Source organism: Gymnoscopelus braueri (genome assembly GCF_963280865.1).
Source record: "Gymnoscopelus braueri genome assembly, chromosome: 19".
Classification (NCBI taxonomy): Eukaryota; Metazoa; Chordata; class Actinopteri; order Myctophiformes; family Myctophidae; genus Gymnoscopelus; species Gymnoscopelus braueri.
This window is the reverse complement of record NC_137621.1, coordinates 43,577,997-43,600,028: the sequence shown is the minus strand read 5'-3', so window position 1 is coordinate 43,600,028 and position 22,032 is coordinate 43,577,997. Positions and strand designations below refer to the sequence as shown.

At 42.5% G+C, this 22,032-nt stretch overlaps 1 protein-coding gene across 1 annotated transcript; it reads left to right on the top strand.

The window, feature by feature from the left end:
- Positions 1-2,091: 2,091 nt before the first annotated feature.
- Positions 2,092-21,451, top strand: wdr43 (WD repeat domain 43). The gene is made up of 18 exons (XM_080414894.1): positions 2,092-2,355; positions 3,194-3,328; positions 7,069-7,190; positions 9,152-9,272; positions 10,852-10,970; positions 11,124-11,226; positions 11,393-11,457; positions 11,578-11,737; positions 12,014-12,100; positions 12,260-12,385; positions 12,683-12,835; positions 13,349-13,435; positions 15,006-15,037; positions 15,632-15,695; positions 15,882-15,995; positions 16,388-16,457; positions 19,928-19,986; positions 20,369-21,451. The coding sequence occupies exons 1-18, from the start codon at positions 2,146-2,148 to the stop codon at positions 20,531-20,533; spliced, it is 1,992 nt and encodes a 663-aa protein (XP_080271020.1). The 5' UTR covers positions 2,092-2,145; the 3' UTR covers positions 20,534-21,451.
- Positions 21,452-22,032: the final 581 nt, after the last annotated feature.

The window sequence follows — 22,032 nt, the reverse complement described above, 5'->3', positions numbered from 1 at the left end:
GGCCGTGATTTTTCCATTACCCTTTTATTAATTTTTTAATAGATTTTTTTATGTTTATTTTATTTGAAAGTGAAATATCCCTTTCAGTTGGTCCAGTGTCTGTAAAATAACGATTCAACCTGTTCTGCTGGGATACATGAAACCACCTGTCATCTGCCCTGATGGCTGTTGAAATTGTAAAACAGAGTCTGGTGGTGTGTGGGGATGTGTTGGTAACAATATTATTGTTATTGCCATTCTGTGGCCTATGGTTTGACAGACCTTGGAAGGGTGGGAGGGAAGAAAGAAGTAAGGAGAAAAAAGTCTCTAAACAAATATGCTAAAGAGAGGAAAGGGAGAAAAGAAGAAAGAAAAAGAAAAAAGAAAATCTATTTCTAAATGTCATTTTCTATTTGTTTTGTTGTTTTGTTTTTTGTTGTTTTATATTTGTCTCTCTGTTTATGTTGTACACCTTCTGCAATGTGAATATGGTGCTCAATAAACACAGCATTTAAATAAATTGTAAAACAGTGACCTGACCAGACTTCAGCAGGTCACCAATTTTGCTATAGCAATCTGGGAAACTTGTGACTCTAGACCGGATATAAACACTAAAGATTAAATTCGATCTACAAACTCTCATTATTACTATTATTATTATTTTTTTAAAACATTTATGCATTTTTATATATATTGAAAATGTTTGGTCTATTTGTGTGTGTGTGTGTGTGTGTGTGTGTGTGTGTGTGTGTGTGTGTGCGTGCGAGCCCGTGTGTGTGCGTGTGTGTTTGCGTGTGTGGGATATTTAGAACCCATTCATTTTAATGTATGCCATTATTTATTGTTTTTGTGATGTATTGTTTTTTATCTTTGTGGATTCTTCTGTCAAGCACTTTGTGACTCTGTTCTTAAAAAGTGCTGTACAAATAAAGTGTATTATTATATTATTCTTAAAGACACACATCCGGGTTTTTGACCAATAAGCACCTTTGTTTGAAACAAAATCGTCACGTGACGTGGATCCCCTTCCCCTATTCGCTCATACTAGGACATGACGTACCTGTCGTGTAGGCAGAATAATTACAAAAATGGATCCGCGGTCCAAAAATGGGGCCCCGACCCAGCGTTTGCCTGGTAAACACCGTTCCGCGGTGACGCGAGGTTACCATTTCCCACAATGCGCTGGAATGCGCATGCCCGCGCACGGCCACACGTGCAGCGTTGCCAGGTTTTGCGAGATAAATAAGCAATCAGGTCTATGACAACAAGCCCAAAATAAGATGAACACTTTGAACCATACGTCAGCTATTTGAAAATAGCCGATCTACAAGCGCACGCGTTGTGAACTTGTAGATCTGCTATTTTCAAAGAAAAATCTTGAAGAATACATGTTTTTGAAACATTTTAAATACATAAATCTTGTATGGGGGTCCTTGGCAGGAAATAATTCAGATATGTGGTCAAATACATATTCATTTGGGGGTCCCTTGACATAAAAAGTGTGAGAGAACCACTGATTTAAACAACAAAGTAGTCCAAATAAGCAACACACAAGCCCAAAAAACTGCAACCCACAAGTTCCACAACTACCAATATTTACAAGCAGTGGTGTAAAGTACATTTTACTCAAGTACTGTAATTAAGTACACTTTTGAGGAATGTTTTACTTTACTGGAGTATTTCCAATTGTCTGTACTTTTACTTCTACTCCACTACATCTCAGAGCTGGCAAATATTGTCTCTGAGATGTATTTGAAAATAGCCGATCTGCTATTTTCAAAATATTTTTTATACATTTTGAACCTGTGAAATGGGACATTCTGCACAATGAGTACTTTTACTTTTGGTACTTTCAGTATATTTTGATGCCAATACTTACTGTACTTGTACTCAAGTAAATGTAGATTACCGGACTTTTTACTTGTGTAACAGAGTATTTCTATATTGCAGTATTGATACTTTTACTTAAGTAAAACATTTGAGTACTCCACCACTGTTTACAAGCAACTTTGGAGAAAAACAAGCCCAACGTCGCTTATAACAAGCAGACCTGGCAACACTGCACACGTGGTCAGTGGGGACCACGCAGCGCATGGGACGCAGCACACTACGCACAGCACACACAGCAGCACCAGTGTGTGTGTAGTAGGAGGATAGTTTTCAGAAATGGCGGCCGACGGAGGCTCTTCTCTGGGTGGACTGCTACCCTGCGTCTTCTCCCCCAAACCCAGGCAGTACCTGGCGCTGTGTGCCCAGGACGGCAGGCTGCGCGTGTGGAACGCCGACAGCAAAACGCTCCACCAGGAATACGTGCCTTCCGCGCACCTAAGCGCCACCTGCACCTGCATAGCATGGGCCCCATGCGGGACGGTCAAGGTACGCGAGGCCGTGGACTCTCTCTTGGCCCGGAGGAGGCCCCACCGTGGGCTCACATGCACCGTCATATTAATGTGTGAACAAACTCCGTTTAGAATCGTGTCAGCGCCGCTCGGCTCGCGCGAAACGTCGCGGTAACGTGTTTGTTTAGCGTTCGTAGCAGTAAACAATGTGGTTATAATAATAATAATAATGGTACCGTTTAGCCGTGTTAGCCACGTTAGCTGGTGAGCTAGCTTCAGCACAGCTGGCTGCGCACTATGGCACATGTCTGTCGCACATGGTTGTTAGGGGAAGACGATTTACACTTAAACGTGGCTTTGACGTGTGAGGGCGACCCGATGTAAGGGATTAATAAAATGATAAATGCACGTCGTGCCAACACCGTAACCACACCCGGGCTGTTATTTGAGACGACTAGAAGCGTTTTTCCTAGCTCAAATCAACATTATTGTCATTAGCCTTAGCTTAGTCTAGTTTGTTGGGCCACCATGACACTTGTTGCACTCATTTTTCGTGTACCAATAATGTGTGTACCAAGTCCAATATTCACTTATGACGATGTTAGTGGACTTAAACAAGGCAGTGGGATTATAATGTATTTGTTGGGCATGTTGAATCATTATTGTGTGGTTTACATTGGGATTTTAAATTGACATGAACTATTACTAGGTCAAAGGAGAGGGCACTGCTCATTCTCACCATTAACTGTCTGTTTCAACCATTCAAATCAGTTATCAGTCAGCATTATATTTGGGGAGATTCATTGGACCTTTTTAATTATTAGAAATAGAAATGTGCTCGCTGATTATCATTGGGGATTATCATGTGATTTCAGGAGGGTCCTCAGAGGAAGAAGAGGAAATCAGAGGCAGGGCATTTGGAAGCCAAGGCAGACCTGCTGGCAATGGGCACTGCGACGGGCACCGTGCTGATCTACAGCACAGCGAAGGGGGCATTGCACTGCACCTTGGTAAGTTTGCACTGTGTGATCATTTCTGTTATACTTGTTCATATTACTTGTTTGTACTTAATTTTTTAAAGTGAACTGACATACCAGATGTTAAAATGCACTTAAACTCACACCATTTTGTTTTTTAACATTCTTACCACATAAATGGACGTGTCATTAGTAAGTGTAGCATAATTTGACTGAGAAGGGCTGCAAATACTTTAAAAGTTTTTTTTTCCCGTGGGGACACAAGTCTCTGAAAGCTCTCTGACCTGAAACGACATGTTTTGTTATGCGAAGTCGCTGTTGATCCTAGCTAGGTCATGAAAAATATAGAATCTATCTTAGTCTGAGGATATCAAACCGTTTGGATTTTGGACTGTCTTGACAGTCTGGAAGAGTGGCACTTTGACACAATAGTCTGCTTTCTTGGTTCACTCAAGCATGTAATTTTGACTATTTGGCCTAGTTTGATTTGCCAAAATCAGGTTTGAAATGCCTTTTTGGTTATTGGTGGGAAAGTAAATGTCTGCCTCATTGGAAACCACAGGGTTCCGTCTGGTTAAGCTTGTTGTGGCAAAGAGAATATTTTAAATGTGTTTAATTAGAATTTGGATATTTTGAAGACCTCAGTGTTTTAGTGAACTTGATGGTCGTATTTCCATCTGCAGAAAAGTAGACTGTCATTTTGATGTGCAAGAAAAACCTTGTACAGTTGCTTTCTATTTACTCAGTTTATGAAGGTATAAGACACGAGATCGATGCATCACCTTAATATGTCTTGCCATATAACATGTTTGTCTAATAGCCGCAGAGATTAGAGTAGGGGGGCCTACTTTTTTTGTGGCCGTCCTTAGCTTAGTGGGTAGAGAGGCTGTCACCGTTTCGCATCCTGGCCAGCTCTTGTCATGTCCCCTGAGTGCTCATCATGACCATCTGAGCAGCCATCAAATGGGTGAAGCTAAAAAACAAATTTCTCCCACCGGATAAACAAAGATCTCGCCTTTTCATGAAGCTTAGTATGGCTCTATAGCTCTGCACTTTAGCAACCCACACCCAATGGGCCCTAAATTGTTTAGGATGCCCGGTCATCTCTTCTGATCACAATGCCAGTTGAAAAATGTGCACCTGGCAACCTACAAAAGGCCACTTTATTTAGTAACAAACTCAGTTTGTCCCCTGCCAAAGCAATGCAACTCTACCGTATCATCACACCAATGAAGATCTTGTCTTCTACCAATAAAAAAGCGACATCATTAGTATCTTTACTGCAATTGATTCGATTAGCGTTCACACTAGAAATTAATGATGGTAAGGCTGACTGTCAGAGCTGATTCCAAAAGAAGACATATTTTATCAAATAGATGGAAGTTGCCCTCTGGAATTGATTGGTTGTTTGGCAGTAAACAAGGTTGCAAATTTTTTTTGTCATTGAGTTGTTACTTTGAGTGATTTTACTGGAGAATTGGAGTTCTAGCAAACGCGGGCTTGTGCTCCTCTTGTTCTCACAAACAGCTTGGCACACTCACTTAAAGGGATAGTTCACCCCCAAAATTATTATTTTTTCTATCGATTACACACCTCATGGAGACTTGAATTCATGGATAGGTTTTGTTTAAGTCGCATTCCTAAGCCAATCATTTGATGACCGGCGGCGGCTCCGGTAGGAGACTCAAAGTGTCAACTTTGAGTCTCCTACCAGAGACATTAGCATCTTTCCGCTGATCATCAAATTATTGGCTTAGGAATGCAACAAAAACTAAAACTTCTCCATGAATTCAAGGTTTCATGGGGTGTGTAATTGATTGTAAATAAGTAATGTCTTGGGTGAACTATCCCTTTAGATTCATGTGCATGCCATGCACGAGGTGAATCATCTTGAAAGATTATTTGCGAACTGCACATTTATGTGAAATGGAATGCTCTAGAGCAGGGGTTCTCAAACTCTTTTTTTATATACCACAACCCCATATTATGAGGGAAATTATTTGGTGACCCCATCACACCCCCAACCCCCCTGGTGGTTCTAGTCTAGAACAACCAGAGTTTCTTGATCCAGCTCTCGATTTTATCTTTGGCCACCAACACCAACCGTGGCGTTTTTCTCCATCGTGGTAGCTGTTGGTAACTGGTCTGGTGGTCTGTCTGTGAGAATGATCTCCCTGCTTGGTAATGTTACGTCGCAATCTAAATTTAACTGCGAGGGTACAGATTGAACCAAATGGACCGTGGTCCATGTATTTGTACCACTCGCTCATATCGAACATAATTCCTAAGTAAATCGTGTATGAACAGCTAAAGTCAGTTTGTGTGCCTCAGCATCTGCAAGGGCTTGTGTGTGTTGTCCTGCTGCTTGTTCTCGTTCGGTGTTGGAGGCAGAGCTGTGTGTATGAGGAGTGGCCGTCCACTTCACATTGGTCGCGACGACCTCACGTTTTTCTTTTTTTTAAACAGTTTTTTTTTGTTGCCAATGCTCGCACATTGCCCCAACGGCACCTTCACGCGTCCCCACTTTGGGTACCCATAGTTCTCAAACCTTTTCATGTCAAGGACCCCCCAAATTGATATGTATTTAGCCACGGACCCCCATCTGAACATGTTTTGTGCCAGGTACCCCCAGAAGATAAGATTGCAGAAGTTTTATCTGCACTAGGTTCATTTGGGGGCTTTCACTCCAAATAAACCGGACTAGAGGGGGTAAATATTAACGGGTTAATTTCAACAGGACTAAAGAAGGGTGGCTCTTAAAGGAATTATTGTTGTCCAGTTCCAATGCCCCAGCCTAGTTTGGGAGAGATTGTCAGGCAAGACTATACTCTAGTCAGTGTAAGGGGTTCAAAGATCCAATCGTAAGCCTCGCGACTTGCTCTCTGGATGATTACTGCCGTCTCTGAGTGGGATGGCAGGAGGTGCTACGCGACAGAGAGAAACGACTAGAAAGTAGACAGACGTTCAGTGAAAAAGGGGATGTTTGACACGGCACAGCGACAAGTCAAACAACCTGTGGTGCTTTGGACAGCTCAGGCTTGTCCATATGTTGTCTTGTCTTTCCAGACATATCATTCAGGACCATTGGTCCGTTGCCACCGCATGTTTAACATGCTCCGTTGTTTACATCTGCTTCTGCATGTGATCACATTCCCATCGCGGTGCTGTGTCAGTGTAGCTCCGGCAAATAGAATCCGTTAGTGTGCTCCATTATTTAAAAAAACTTTAAAAAAGCAACATTATCCTGTAGTGTTTGATATCCAGATTTTCAAACCGTTAAATGATTTTAAAACTCCTGCAGTCTGAGCCCAGCCCAGCTTTTAGCGAAATATACAGAACACATCGTTTTTTATTCATTTTTACATTTCTGAAGATAAATTGAGGATTAGCAGTTTAAAACGTATCGGACATTTTCATCAGAAACTGTTTTTGTATGTATAATATTCACTTTCCTGTTGAATGTTTCTGTTGATGTCTTGACCAAAAGATAGGATTTCCTATCTGTCGGGTGCAAACCTTGTATGTCCAAAACAGTTCATTTTCAGGATTAAAAAAAGGAAAAGATAGCATATTGTCAAGCTCGAAACTCGAGCTCCACATACAAACGAGTATGTGGAACTGCTAGTTTGATGCTTGGGAAAAGTTAAAATATAGACATTCTGCCCGACCGACAGCGAGGATATGTATTATCTTCACCTTCCTGTTGAATGTGCCTGTTTGTGAATTTGTGAATATTTGTAACATTGTTTTGTATAATTTTGTTTCTCTGCCAGGAGGGAGGCCACAGTGGAGGAGTGAACTGTGTGGACTGGCATCCTGAGGACAACCTGTTGTACAGCGGCTCAGACGATACAAACATTGTGGAATGGGACCTGCAGACGGGCAAGACGCGCTAGTCAGTTTCTCACAGTTCTTTCCTCCTAACCCTCTCAGTGTTGGCTTACCTCTCCTTACGATTTTACTGTGTGCATGCTAAAAATCCTATAAGTTTGTTCTGCTACATGTCACTAGCTCGGTGGTTCTCAAACCTTTTCATGTCGAGGACCCCCAAATTGAGCTGCGGATCCCCCATCTGAAAATGTTTTGTGCCCGGAGCCCAGAAGAAAAGATTTATGTAAAATAAAAAAAGAGCAAAAATAATCGAAGATGTACAAGCTCTCAGCGCGGCACAAAGTGAAGCACTGAGCTTGTAGATCTGCTAATTTTGAATAGCCAACGTACAAATGGATTAAATGGTTAATGATCGTGATGCTGTATAATTATGTTTTGCTGCGGACCCCCTGGAACCCTCCCCGGGGTCCCCGGACCCCACTTTGAGAACCACTGCACTATCTCTCACACAACTACCAAAAGAAAACGCTTGTGCAAGCCCCGACTATACCCACTGAAAATATATGAATGGGGAGTAAAATGTATCGTTTGAGTATGTATCTCGCAATCTGGAAAGTTCATCCTGTTGTAGTATATTTTTCTGGCAGCTGATTTATTACCTTCACACTATGCACCATTGTTGTAAATTCGCAAATGATAACGTCTTCACAAATTCCTCCTTAGACTTTATCAAGGACAGTTTGTGGTCAAACAACTCATCTTTGTACACCGGGAATGCATGATTTACGCTCTGCTGAAGCCAGCTTACACATAGTAGAAAGAAAAGATTTGGTGATGTCATGACATTAACCACTTGAACTCTAGCATCCCTATTCTTCCCTATCCCTATTCCCTATTCTTGGGATCTACAAAATAGCAGATCTACAAGCTCATTGTGAGTTTGTAGACAGTGTATTAAAACAAGTCCCATAGCTGTACTGTTGCTGTGGTCAGCAGCACACAGTGACTGGCATCGTAATTCTTGCCGGAATATCTTTCTAAAACGCCCCTCTGCCCCCAGTAAATAATATGCCATTTCCAGCACTGGATGTTGAACTTGATAGCAGATGCATTATCTTTTTTGCTTATAGCTATGTACTCCTGCAACTTACTAAAGCAATGCACGTCCTTTGCAACAGTTACTCATGGAATGCAGAATGCAAACTGCCCATTAGACAGTCTGACATTTTTATAATTCTGAAAATGAACACAATAGCAATCTACTAATCTCTTATAATATAGTATATTAACCAGGACTTCCTGTAAGCATATACAATTGATGTTTGTCACATGGTTATGACATAACCTATACACGACTTGCACGTTAATTTAATTAAAAAAAATGTAGGTTGCGCCCTTGTTTTTTCACCCTGTTTGCATACTTGATTTGTGCCCAAATCGTGACATGGCAAAGTCACTTCCCTGAAACAAAGCCATATGTGCCCCCATATACTGTCACATGGGCAAATTGGATAGGGGTTTGACTAGGGCTTGGCAGTTAACCAAAAATATATCAAAACACATTTTTAGAACCAATAACCGACTTCATCTTGCTCATGTAGGTAAATCGAATAATCAAGATTAAAAAAAAATTAAAACAAACAAATTACCCTATATTATACTTTTTTATACAATGGTGGCTTGCAAAAATAGCCACGTTTGTAGATCTGCTATTTTCATTGATTAAATATTTTATTAGGCAACATTTTTAAAATGGCACAATTACATTTAAAATACTTTGACTAAAAGGTCCGTCCAAAAAAAATCCTCGCAGTCTTGTTTCCATTGAGGTCCTTTGATGTATTTGAGGTCCTCATGTATTTTTATCGTCATTAATCGTAATCCAGGCAAAATGTCTAAATCATCGTGATATTGATAATATTGATTGAGGTGGTATGGCCCAGCCCTGGTTGTGACAGAGTTGTATATTGATTGAAGTGGTATGGCCCAGCCCTGGTTGTGACTGTGTTGGTGTGTGTCTTACAGTAAGTGGAAGGCAGACCGTGCATCAGTCACCAGCGTGTGTGTGAGTCCTGACGGCAAGCTGCTGCTCTCGGCAGGACTGGTCATCAAGATGTGGGACTTGGAGACCAAGGCAGTGTTTAGGGTGAGTGTTCACATCTGTTGGTCAATTATCATTATAAGTGGATGGATATGGCTATTATTAGGCTTTGCAGGCTAAAAGAGCCATATAGTATTAATTTAAAGATATCAAATATATTGTTTCTGTCATTTGGTGTCAATCTGTTCATTAGCCATGTTAACCCTGGTGTGGTTTCAAATGGCAGATCTACAAGCTCACAATACGTCCCAATGAGACGTGTTGTATGCTTTTCGATCAGCTATTTTAGCTATTTGTCTTACAGCAAAGTATATATGGCTCAATTTGTTGAACTTAAACAGTCTATAGTGAGGGATATTGAATTGTAGTATATTTTGGCCGTAGATAAATGTACAGTGACAAAAGGGGACTTAATTATTTTTTATCTAATACTTAACATTTTATGGAAATCTTAAAATCACTGGAGAACTTGTTAAAGCTCTTACCATTAACACATTTACCGCCGGGCCCGTAGTTCTACGGGCCGTTAAATCCAACGGTTAAGCGCCAATCCCGTAGCCTACGGGCTGTGGTGCTTTTTCCTTTTTTTCGAAATTTTTGTTTTTTTTAATTTTCTAGGGGGACCATTTTCAGTGTAACACCACCCGATCTCGACCGGAAGTGCGATCACGTTTTTTGTTTCCCGTCTGCCTCCATTCTAAGTCGTACACAATAGAGCGTCGCAGTTCCCGCCCACTTCCTGTTTTTTTTGGTGCCGGAAGAAAAAACTCAATGCATTTTTCCATTGACATTTCCAAAAATATTTATATCTATTAATTTAAGCCTCGAATCAAGCCATCATGACATGACATGAATCATGACCATAAACGTTTGATTCTGTGATTTTTTTTTTTTGTTGAAAACGGCAAAACAAAGGGTATTTATTAAATATAGTATATCATATAATTAAATATAAAATAAAAAAAAATCACAGAAAAAAACGTTTTATGGTCATGATTCATGTCATCTCGTGATGGCTTGATTCGAGGCTTAAATTAATAGATATAAATATTTTTGGAAATGTCAATGGAAAAATGCATTGAGTTTTTTCTTCCGGCACCAAAAAAAACAGGAAGTGGGCGGGAACTGCGACGCTCTATAACCCCTGTAAAAGCCCCTGTAAACATGTAGTTTTTCATCCTCGCATTTCCCATGTTAACTTAAACGGTCAGAACTCAAACATGGCGGCTCCGTTTGACACGTGGTCTTCACTGGTAGAAGCAGTGAGATCTCCGCGATGTTTACAAACAGTGCACAGCTCAATCTTAAGGATTTTAACAAGATCTGTGGCGACGTGAAAAAAACAAAAAACAACAATAAAACGTTGGCACTGGTGAGTACATTATGAGATTAACCTCTGGCGGTCAATGTGTTAAGTATCCTCAGTGTTTTTGCAGTTGCTTTATGTGTAGCAAAGCAAATCTATCAACTTTATGTATGATCATATGCATGGTGGGTGTCGGGTAAAATGCCAGAAATGTAACCATAAAAAAGTTATATTGGCACATTTATTTACAGACTTATTAATGGCCCCCTTGAGCTCATTTCAGAAGATGCCAACAGCGAACTGTTTCTGTCTTTGCAGAAATTCACAGGTCACTCCACAGCCGTCACGACCCTGCGCTTCGCCACCACGCGACCCCCAGACAGCAACGGCCTCTACTTCCTGTCTGGCGCGGCGCACGATCGGCTCCTCAGCGTATGGTGAGTGCACAGACCGCCGGCAGAGGCTCATGAACGCAATAAATCCGCCTGAAATGGGAGTGGTGCGATCATGTGACGTGCAAAATACTCCTCGACTGGCCCCGTGTTCCGCTTCTCTTTTCCAAACTGTCGGCTTCTTATTTTTTACTGCAGGCAAGTGCGGGAGGACGGCAAGGACAAGAACTCGGTGGTGTCCTTCACGCTCACGGACGAGCCCCAACACATCGACCTATCTGCCACCGACAGCAAGGAAAAGGTAAGGAAGGTTTTGATTTATACCTGGCACCATAACACACAATGTCTAATCGGTGATATATTCGCCGTGAGCTTATTGCGGTGCAATAGACTCGAGACCCGTTGTCTCGCTGTGAAACGTCATGGTCGATGGGGTCCTTTAACGCCGGGTGCTTCCCTTCCCACAGGCGGTGAGGCTGGCGGTGGTGTGCAAGGACGGACAGCTGCATCTCTTTGAGCACTTTTTAAACGGGTAAGAATAACCTTTTTGTACGGCCCAGTTTGGACGTTTTTTTTGTTTATTTCCGTGGCTCACGTTGGACGAACAAGATTAGATTTCTGAATCAGTCATGGATCTCTTTTCCATCCCCAGGCCCTGTAAGAAGCCATTGTCACCTTCCTGTACGGTGCAGATGTCTGGTGTGGAGGACACCCCGCGTCCCATCCCCTTGCTCGCGGCAGGCCTCTGCGCGGACACGCGGACAGTGATGCTGGCCTACGGCAACCACCTGCAGCCAGTCATGGAGAGAGTGGTGAGTGCTCTTCTGCAGCCGCTGGGCACACATGAACTAATCCTATGTCTGTCTGCCTACAGCACTGTTTACCAAACAGTGGGTCTCAACCCACAAATGGGTAGCACATCTACAAGTGAGCTTGTAGATCTGCTGTTTTTACTAGTTTGGGCCCCGGGGAGACATATAATTTCTCTTTTGGGTCTAGAGCTAAAATTGTTTGGGAACCAGTAGTCAACGGTACTTGATTTTACTATGTTTGACCTCATTGTCTACCTCCTTTCTCCCTGTTTGTAGGAGATCAACACAGCCGAGAGACACGTCTGCTTGACAAGAGATATCAAGACCACCCTTTCCCTCTCCATGGAAAGCACGGTCACTAAGGTATCACCCCCAGGCCTTTTCTTCATGGACAGCACAGATCTTTGTATTCTGTGCTTTCAGTCTAACCTTTATTGTGTTCATTTAATCTCCAGTCAATCTGCACTAGACGTACCACATCAGTCATGCATGTAAACCAGGCAATTGTCACTTCCTTTTCAGGTGAAAACACCAATAGTCAATGCCAAGAGCAAAATGGTGATCCCAGGGCTTCCTGGTCACCAAGCGCCCCTGAAGGCAGCCTCACAGGGATCAGAGAAGAGGAAAAAAGGCGCAGACACAAAAGAGGTATGAAGATATGGCAAGTCAGTGTTTTCTGCTGACTATGCTACTGAAATGCTTCTGTTGTCTTTTGTGGGTAATGGTATTTGAGGTCTATCTGGAGGTCTTCCACCTCCAGCTAAGTTAATAAAGAAATATAGATCCGCACAACCACAATATCATCACCTACCTGTGTTCACATGAAAAGATCTGTTCACGAGTTGTGCTGCATCAAACAATCAGCTGATATAATAGCAAGTTTTTGGCTTCTTTCACCTGACTGTTCCTCTTCTCTCGCTGTGCTCCCACCTCCTCTCCCTGTAGATGTCAATAGAGGAGCGACTGGGCGAAATCGATCTGTCTACAGTCTCCAGTGAAAAGGCAGGAGGACCCAAGGGGCCGCCCTCTTTACAGACGGACAACTTTGCAGTGCTGCTGGTGCAGGGCTTGGAGAGCAACGATGCCAACATCCTAAATGTAAGTACACTTGTCAGAAAAGCCTCCGAACTCTGAAACAATGTTATTAATTCATGAATCTGTCAATTACTGTTATGCAAACACACAATCTCAATCTCTTTGTAAGTAGAACGTTGGGCTTTTGCTTATGGATTCTGACCACTCTCCGACCAGAAGCTGAAGGACTAATGCTAATTTTAGCTAATGTCTTTGGGGTTTGACCCCAACCCTGCAAAGTTAGTGTCCAAGCCAAAACCCAGTCAGAGCGATGAGGCTTTTTATGGGCCCAGTTCCATCTATGGCGCCACACTCCCGGCAGTTTCTGATGATGGATATCCAAGAACAGTAATTTCAAACACCACCCTCGGCCACATTACCCGAGCTATTAAAGGAACATTTCCCGACCGGACGTGTCGAGGTCTTGAGCCAGTTGGCCGCTGACATGAATGCCAACCTAACCTGTTCACGTTACTTATGTGACATTTTCACACAACATGCTGAATCATTTTCCCTTTTTGTCTTTTTCCCTCGCAGAAAGTGTTCCAGACCCGAAAGGAAATGGTAATAAAGAAGACGGTAGCTCGGTTACCTCTCCCCGCTGTCTTGCCATTAGTGGAAGTGGTGAGTGCAGAGCAGTGCTGATGAAATACTGTTGTACTTGTCATTCTTACACCTAAAAAGAAAGGGCATCTGGGTGGGGTAGAGGCTAAGTTTCCTGCCTAACATCGCAAAGACGAGGGGTTTTAATGCTCCGGTGCATCCGGCATGGTCGGGCGCTCCAGCAAACACAGTTTGCCATGTTCGAGGGTGAGGAGGGTCTGTCGCTGTACTAAGGACTCATTCAGGTCGGTCAGGGCGCGAGCAGGATGCTGAACTGAGGAACAGTGCGTTTCTCTGCGTGCGTTAAAGCAAAGATGCTTAATCTAGGAAGATGGCCCAACCATTGCTTCGCCACTAGAGGTAAAATTATAGAATGTATACAAATGGGTGCCGTCTGCTGGCAGATCTCGCAAATTGTGAGGTTTGACGATTGGGTCCAATATAGTTCAGTGAACATCGGGGCTAAAGAATGGTTCAGAAGCTGTGTTCACGTTCACTCCCATTGGAATGAAAAGACTCACACCTGCCCCCGGTCTCCTATAGAGGCGGCCACCTACGTCACGCAGATACGGGAAGTTAAAGTTGGGCAGTCCTTATTTTTTCTTGTCTTGGGTTAAAGTCCTTCTGATGAAACGCATTCATTTGTCAGACAGGTGACAAAATTCAAAAATGTCCAGGTGAAAAGAAGCGGAGTGGCATGTGTTAGAGGGTAGCATGGTTCCAAAAAATGGGAACGAAATCTACACGTGGATAATTGGACCGGTCTGAACGGACCTGAGAAAACATTCTAAATGGCTGGAACCGGTCCAAAACAGACCCGAGGATAATTCAAATGTATTCCAACCGGGTGTCTAGACCCGTACTGGACCCGGAGCTCATTTAATGCTAAAATCACCGTGATATTCAGATTAGCCATGTGTCTCAGTCACCTCCTGTTCCCCCCGCCCCAACAGAGTAATCACAGACGAGCTGCTTCACGTACGTTCAACTTCTGCAGCAGTGCAGTGCGCTTGAGATTGGCTGCGTTTCAATCGGCTGTTAATGTTAAACGGGCCTATATGGATTTGGGAGAGTAATTACAACGCATATGTCTCATTTTAAAACCGAAGGTTAAAGAGATTATTATAAGTCGTCGGTTCTCACGGGCTCATACGGGTCCATCCATTTCAAATGGATCTGACCAAGACCCGTGGCAATTGTAACTCATCCGACCCGTGCCCCAGGGACAAGTCCATATGTTGGCCCCGGTTCGGTTCTCGGTTCGGGGCTCGGATCTTCGGTTTCGGGCGTACCTGTGGTACCCTCGCATGTGTACCAGAGGCACCTCCCTAACAAATCAGCCAGTAGAAGTCGGCACCGACAAGGGACTGCCGTACAAGCAGAATAGGCTAAATTGAGAGAAAGAAAAATATTTCAAAAAAGAAAGGAAGGTTGAGGCTTTCTTCCAAGGTGTAAATCAGACTCATGTGTAATGCTCACTGCTCCAGCTCTTTGGAAATATGACCTAAGTTTGGAAGAAAAAACGTTTTGTTTAGTTTATTTTTTTGCAAGATGAGGCAGTATTAAGTTAATCTTATATTCTTCTTTCCAGATCACCAAGAGACTGCAGGGGCATCCATTTCAGTAAGTGAAATATACCATACTTAAGCTCCCCGCAAAAAACGTAGGTTCCCCTAGCGTCTGTGTCAAATATCAGACGTCACTTATGAAGACGCTGTATTTGTTGTAGTTACTAACAACAATACTGTGAAAGATAATCAGTCTTTTTCTTTTTTTTAAAATGAGAAATCCGTTAAATGTAAGAAATGCAGTTAAGAAATGCAGTTATGCTTGCCTGGGTTTTCTATTTGCTATAAGGCCTTCAATCTGGGAACCCATTCGGTAAAAAAGACAAAAAATTTATACATTTCCCTTTGTTTTTGCATCTGGGGTCACCACCTCCTTTTTTTTGTGTAGAAACAGGAACTCTGTTTGGCTCCTCCCCTTAATTAGTCCACCTCCTCCTGGGTGCTTCTGTGTTTATTCCTACTAACAACAACATGTTAATGGCAATGATGCCGACAGATTTTGCTGTTGGCAGAATCTGTCTTGAGAGATTATAAGGCCTCACACACTAACTGTCTAGGTTTTATTAAGACACACTAAAGACGCAGCATTTTACGAAGATCCCTGGTGCATGACAATGCAAATAGCAGCTGTGCTCTCTCACCTCCCCAGGGCGGTACTGATGGTCCGGTGGCTCAAGGCTGTGCTCACGCACCACACCTCCTACCTATCCTCGGTGAGTCCAGCTTTCATTCCACTAGAATATCGTCGCTGATGTCGCTGATTTACGTATACCGGTACTTAGTTGGGCACCAGTGTTGTGCTGTAGGGTTGTGGTTAAAAATGCCATCCATAAAATCGCCATTCTGAAATGTTGATGGCCTCACAAGAAGAAAAATACTAACTTTTGTGTGTCCAACAGCTTCCTGACCTGGTCACCCAACTGGGAGTGTTGTATCACATGATAGAGACCAGAGTGAGGTTAGCCCACAAGCTAACGAGGCTGCATGGAAAACTCTTTCTGCTAATATCCCAGGTACGTTTCTCCAATGCACGCACACGACCAAAGGCATCCCATTCTCTCCCCTTTCAGCATGACAAGTTTATATCCCCGTCACTTCGGTTGTTACAAACACCTATGGACAAAATGCAGAAGAATGATTTGACACTGGTTCTCAAGAGGTTGGGGTCCCCCAGTAAAACGAGGAACAATTTAAACAATTTATTTTATTCTTCCGCTATTGGTGGGGAGGGGAGGGGGTCTTAAAAATATTAAATCTTAAAATATTTTCAATGTGGGTCTGTATCCAAACGCATATCAACTTGGTGGTCCTTGACATGAAAAGGTTTGAGAACCACTGTTATTTATGCCATGCAAAATCTGTCTCTACTGCTCTTTAATGTATTGTTCCCCCTGTCTGCCACCAGGTGGCGACAAATGACAGCAGCAACACAGCCACAGGCGTGGACCACACGGCTAAGCTGGTTTATGAGGAAGGTAAGAGCCTGCACACTGCTCCTCTCCGTCTCACTCTTTTCTGCCCCTAGCCCACTTTGTGCTTGTCTCATTTTTCCAAGTGTGTTTGCATCCTATACACTTACATTGGATGAGAGAAGTATATTTATTGTCTTGTGAGATTAGTTACTTTTACCCATGGGCTTAAGTAGTGCACTCAGCAGATCTACTGTATATAAGGTGTCGTGCCTCGTTCTGAGCTTGTAGATCTGCTATGTTTCGGCACGCAACCAAGTATAAATCAGTATATATGTCTTCAGTTTTCTTAAAAATGGCTTCTTCTGCTGAAACAAGTGAGCCATCATTGACAGTGTTTGTTGAAAGCCATGCGCTGCTGCCAGTTGAATTAACTACAATCAATAATTGCCTAATTGGGCCTATAAAGGGATGATTTGCCTTGGATGCAGAGCTCAGGGCATTTCAGATGATTGGTCACCAACAGTGGAGCCAGGGGCCTCAGTCCCACTGGCACGCAACAGGTCATGATACTTTGATGTTCTCATGACATCACTGCCTCAGCAGCCTACTCTCGTGGCGGTGTTTTTTTCTTCTTTTTTTTCCCCCGTTTGAATTCACTGGTTCTCAATAATGGTAAATGGTGCATTTATATAGCGCTTTTATCCATAGCGCTTTACATAGATTGTGCATTACATTCACCCATTCACACACCGATGGCAGAGAAAACCATGCAAGGTCCCAACCTGCTCATCGGGAGCAATTAGGGGCTCAGCGTCTTGCTCAAGGACACTTAAACACCAACTCTGGGGGAGCCCGGGATCGAACTGGGAACCTCACAGTTCCCATCCGGCCACTCTACCCCTGAGCCACTGCCGCCCCCTGTCAATGTCAGGTCCGGGGTCCACCAGGGGTCCAAATGGACCTTTTGTGGGTCTGTAACTCTTGACTGGCTCTATTTGTACCCTCTCAGAGTTAAATAAACACTTGAGGATTTTGCAGTGTAGATTGTGGTCCCAGAGATGTATGGTACCAAGCGGCAGCCTGTGGACTAATTAATATCAAAGCGTGCGTGTGTGTGGGGGGGGGGGGAGTGGGGAGTAGTGGGTTGAGAACCACTGCTTTAATTGACTGTCATTCATTACCTTCTTTCCAATGAGCTGTTAACACTTTGGAGTGCCTTTTCTATCAAAACGTCTGAACGGATCCGGTAACGATTTATGTAGCCAATTTTTTGGCATTCCACGCAGTCACTCTCGACCGTTGCACTTGCATGCAAACAAGATTCCTGTTGCCTGGCAACTGGACAGACAGGCAGCGTTCAGGATCCCCCCCCCCATAAGAGCAGCAACAACAAGGCCCCACTCTGTTCGGCCTCATTACCGTATAACTGTATAAGAACGCTCTATTGAACCACCTAGAAAATTGGCTTCCATGATCTAATTAAGGTGAGCGGTGTGCGTTTCAATGCCCCTGCTAACAGGCCGGGGGCACAGGGGTTCATAAAAAGAAGTTCATCAGTGGGGAAGCAGCTTAAGCTTTAGGAGCCGTTTGTTTTCTGTGTGCTTGCGTGCAGACGCAGCTGTAAGTTAAAGTTATAAAGGCATCAATAAAAGTACTTCCCCCAGTGGTGGAAGTTGGTGCTATGATTTTTTAACCCAGTCCTACTCCTAACTACATTAATGATCAATCCCAAGTTCACAAAACGTCGGATCGTGTATAAAATGCTTAAGTGGTTAATTTGAGTCTTATATAGAAAACAAAAGAATTTGGATATAGACGAAACATTTTACATAAAAAAACACACTTTGCGATTATGTGATCGGAAAAGCTTAGCTTAAACGTTTATCCTAACTGTTTGCATCAGTGGGTAGTCACTGAGCAGTGCCTGGGGCCCACCAGTCTTGGTAGAACTCCCCACAGAAAGAGTCCAGCTGGGTTCAAACCCAGGCCCATGTTGTTGTGAGCAGTGCTAATCAATGGGCTATTCTCGCTATTTATGGTATGATGAAGTATACAGGGCTAAAAAGGGTATTTTCCTCGTGGGATCATTTTTACGTCTTCGTCCAATTCTCTCCCACTCGGTAGCCCTCCATACAGATGTTGTTGGTTTGGTCACGTGTTCATCCTGGTTGACGTTTAGCCCTGCATGTAGCATTCTGTATGAGGAGACCGACATTTTTCAATTATATATTTCATGAATGAATTTCATGGATTTCAAGCATGGTCTTGATAAAACGTCACATTACAGAAAATATTAACATAATGAAATGACTAATTGAAAAATTACGTTCTCATGCATTAGAAGGACTATCAGTTTTCAATGAGTCTAATGTGGTTAACGTGGACTTTAAAGTTGAATGGATTTATAAAGGAATGAGGGCGTGTCTGATAATGTCTAATATGAACTACCTAAATATTGAATCAAGCAACTTAAAAACTGTCTGGGGTGCATAGAAAATGAGCCCAGAGGTGTTTTTTTCTGAAGTGGTAAAGTAAGCTATACTTGAAGCCTCCTCACTTCCTTGCTTTACAACTGGCTTTCATTTTACAAGGGCAATTCCGTCCATAGTCGACCTGGACCTCATAGTCTTATTTGCAACTGACCAAAATGTAATTAAATGCTTCATGTCAAATTGTGCCGGCTCTGATATCGTTCTCTGTGATCGGGACGTATCTATATGGCAAGAATTCTATTTGGTCTGCTCTTAAGTGTCATTGTGAAAGGTTTACTCTATCTACATGCAGCACTTTTTATTTATTTATTTGCCTGCATTTTGTATGTCAATTATTTACAAGATGCAAAATAATGCTACCATTCTCCCTTGTGTACATCCTACTGTACTTACACTTAAATGAATTCAACCACATTTTCAGCCAACACACATTTATGGTTCCCGCAAAGACTGTGCTAACACAACAATAAATTATTATTATAATAATAATACTTTACTTTTAACAATACTTTAAAGAAAGCATAATAAGGGATGGCTAGATTATTCATTTTATGTATATAATCAATACACTGTTGTAAATCAAGCAGATGAATGCGTGAAGTTCAAAGGTGTTTGACTGTCCAATCTTTGTATGTATGTTTTATAGAGAGGGAGAACATAGATGAATAATACATCATCAATAGCAGAAGGTGCTGGTTCTCAGTTCTGGTCTGATATCTGCAAGAGACTGCTGTGCGCTGGTGGGGTCACATTCCCCTCGACAAATCAAATTGACATTATTCTATGTCCGGACATGGGAGTCTGTATTGTGTTGTCATAACCAAATGGCACCGCCACAGTATAGTATATTGAAATGCAAATCCCCCTCTGTCGCTCCCCTGGGGAATTCAAAGACAAATGAGCCCTACTCGACACGAGGAGCTGCTTTCCTTTGTCTATGCTTTAGTCCTCCTGTGCATGCACGCGATGTTGAGATTGAAAACATGGCCTCAGTTTTTTGACCTCTTGATGGATTAGTTTCCTCTTCGCCCTTTTTAACAGAGTCATCTGACGAAGATGAGGCCTCTGGCGATGAAGGTCTCCGGGATGAAGACTCTGACGTAAGTCACAGATAGGCCTGTCACAAATATTACGTGATTGTCTAATCGCAATTATTTGAGATAATAAAATAATCGTTTCCATGTTGAAAAATGTTCATACGTTTTCAAATAAAAAAGCAGAAATGCCAGAAGTATAACATCATTAAATGTCATTAAGTTATTTGTAAATTAAATTTATTCATATGTTCCAATTTTCAATGCCAAAAACAATTAAATCGTTAATTGCAATTATTTGTGACAATTAATCGTAAACTTACATTTGTAAATGTGACAGCCCTAGTCACAGATGGACAACGTGTTTTGTCATTGGACCACCACTACAAGGCCATATTTGAAGGACGGCGGTGGACCTGACTGATGTGTTCTCTTTTTTTTCTCGCAGAACTGGGAGGAGGACGAGGTAACGGAGGAGACGATGGAAGAAGACAAGGACGGGCAAGCAGGCGAGGAGGATGACGAGGAGGAGGAGGATGAAGATAAAGCAGAATCCAAAGCCAACGGGGAAGAAGAGGACATGGAACACAAGAATGAGAGCGAAGAGGAATGAGCGAGAAATCACCAATCACACAAATCAGTTGAACGGAAAAAAACTAAAAACAAAGTTATATATGGTCTTCATTTTATTTTTTTGAGTTTTTGATTTTATTATCGGAACAAAATACGGGAAGGGGTGGGTTGGGGTGGGGAACAAAAAAATTGTTTTACGAAATCAAAAAGCAAGGGACAGATGACGTTGGAGCGTGGGCAGCGTGGCCCCCATGCCACAGCACGGTTAAACCACTTGGACACAGACTTCTTACCAAACAAGTGGTGATCACTGTGTTCATTCAGAGAGACGGGGGGGAAAAAAAAACTGGTCTTCTCACCCAATTCCACATACGTTCTCATCCCTGCATTCTGCTTAGTTTGCATCCCATTTCTAAATCTTCCGGCCTTCCAATGTGAACTCCCCACAAACCCACCCCACCGGATTTGAATTAAAAACGACTGGAAAAAAAACACAGCTGTGATCGTTCCCTCGAACTTGGCCACATTCCAGCTTGCATACATTGCAGTTGTGTCCGAAATTCACAAAAGCCGAGACTGAACCATTTTTAAATGAAAGTCCACTGTATATTACAGTGTAGTATATTTTCTGTTAATCAGCACATGACGCAGCAGTGTTTCATGACCCCGATTGACCTATGTAAACGGCAGAGGAAATGTGCCGAGAGTTGTGGGGGAGTTGAAACATTCCGGAAGGTCTAGAATTGGAATGCTAAACCTCAGCTTGTTGCTTTTTCTTTTCTTTTCCTTTCTTTTTTTTATTGTACAGAGAACTGCTTGTCCCGGAGGCCAGACATGGCCATACATCATGCCCTCACAACAATGTAAATCTGTATGTACTCTGCAGTGTTTGTATGATCTCTTCCCTGAACAGCTACCCCTGAAGTCCTTGGGATTAAATGAACACCTGTAAAGTCAACTTGTGAGCGCTTTTTTTATTTACTCATTTTTGGTTCGAATACAGATCGAGTGGGCACCTAAACACTGGGCACTGCAGTGTTAAATTGGCTTTCTTTTTCCAAAATGTAAGAAAAATACAGACTAAATGTATGCTTTGGGAAATAATGTGAAGTATACACGATTTGAACATGCACGGTACATGCATGTCTTGTTTATGCCCAAAATTGCCCAGATTTTGTTGAAAGAAATATTAGTTGTTAAATGTCATTGAGAATTATAAATATTTGGCCCCAATTTATAAAATAATTGTAAATATAAAATACAAATAAATAAATAAATAATATTAAAAAAGAAGGTGCCCAGAGGTCTCAGGGGCCCACTGTATCGTTACATGTGGTTCCTCCCCTTTTGTTTTACATGTGTCCGTTCTTTCGTGCCTTTGGTTTTCGGGCATGCCACCATGTCCGTGAACACAGAATCCATGCCCACGGGGGCAAATTGAGAAAATGTAAACTTCATGCTCAATTTGGTAAATAAATGGGTTTTCAAAATGGCTTACTGTGTCTGATGGAGGGGAGAAGGGTTAAAAGAGCTTAAGCC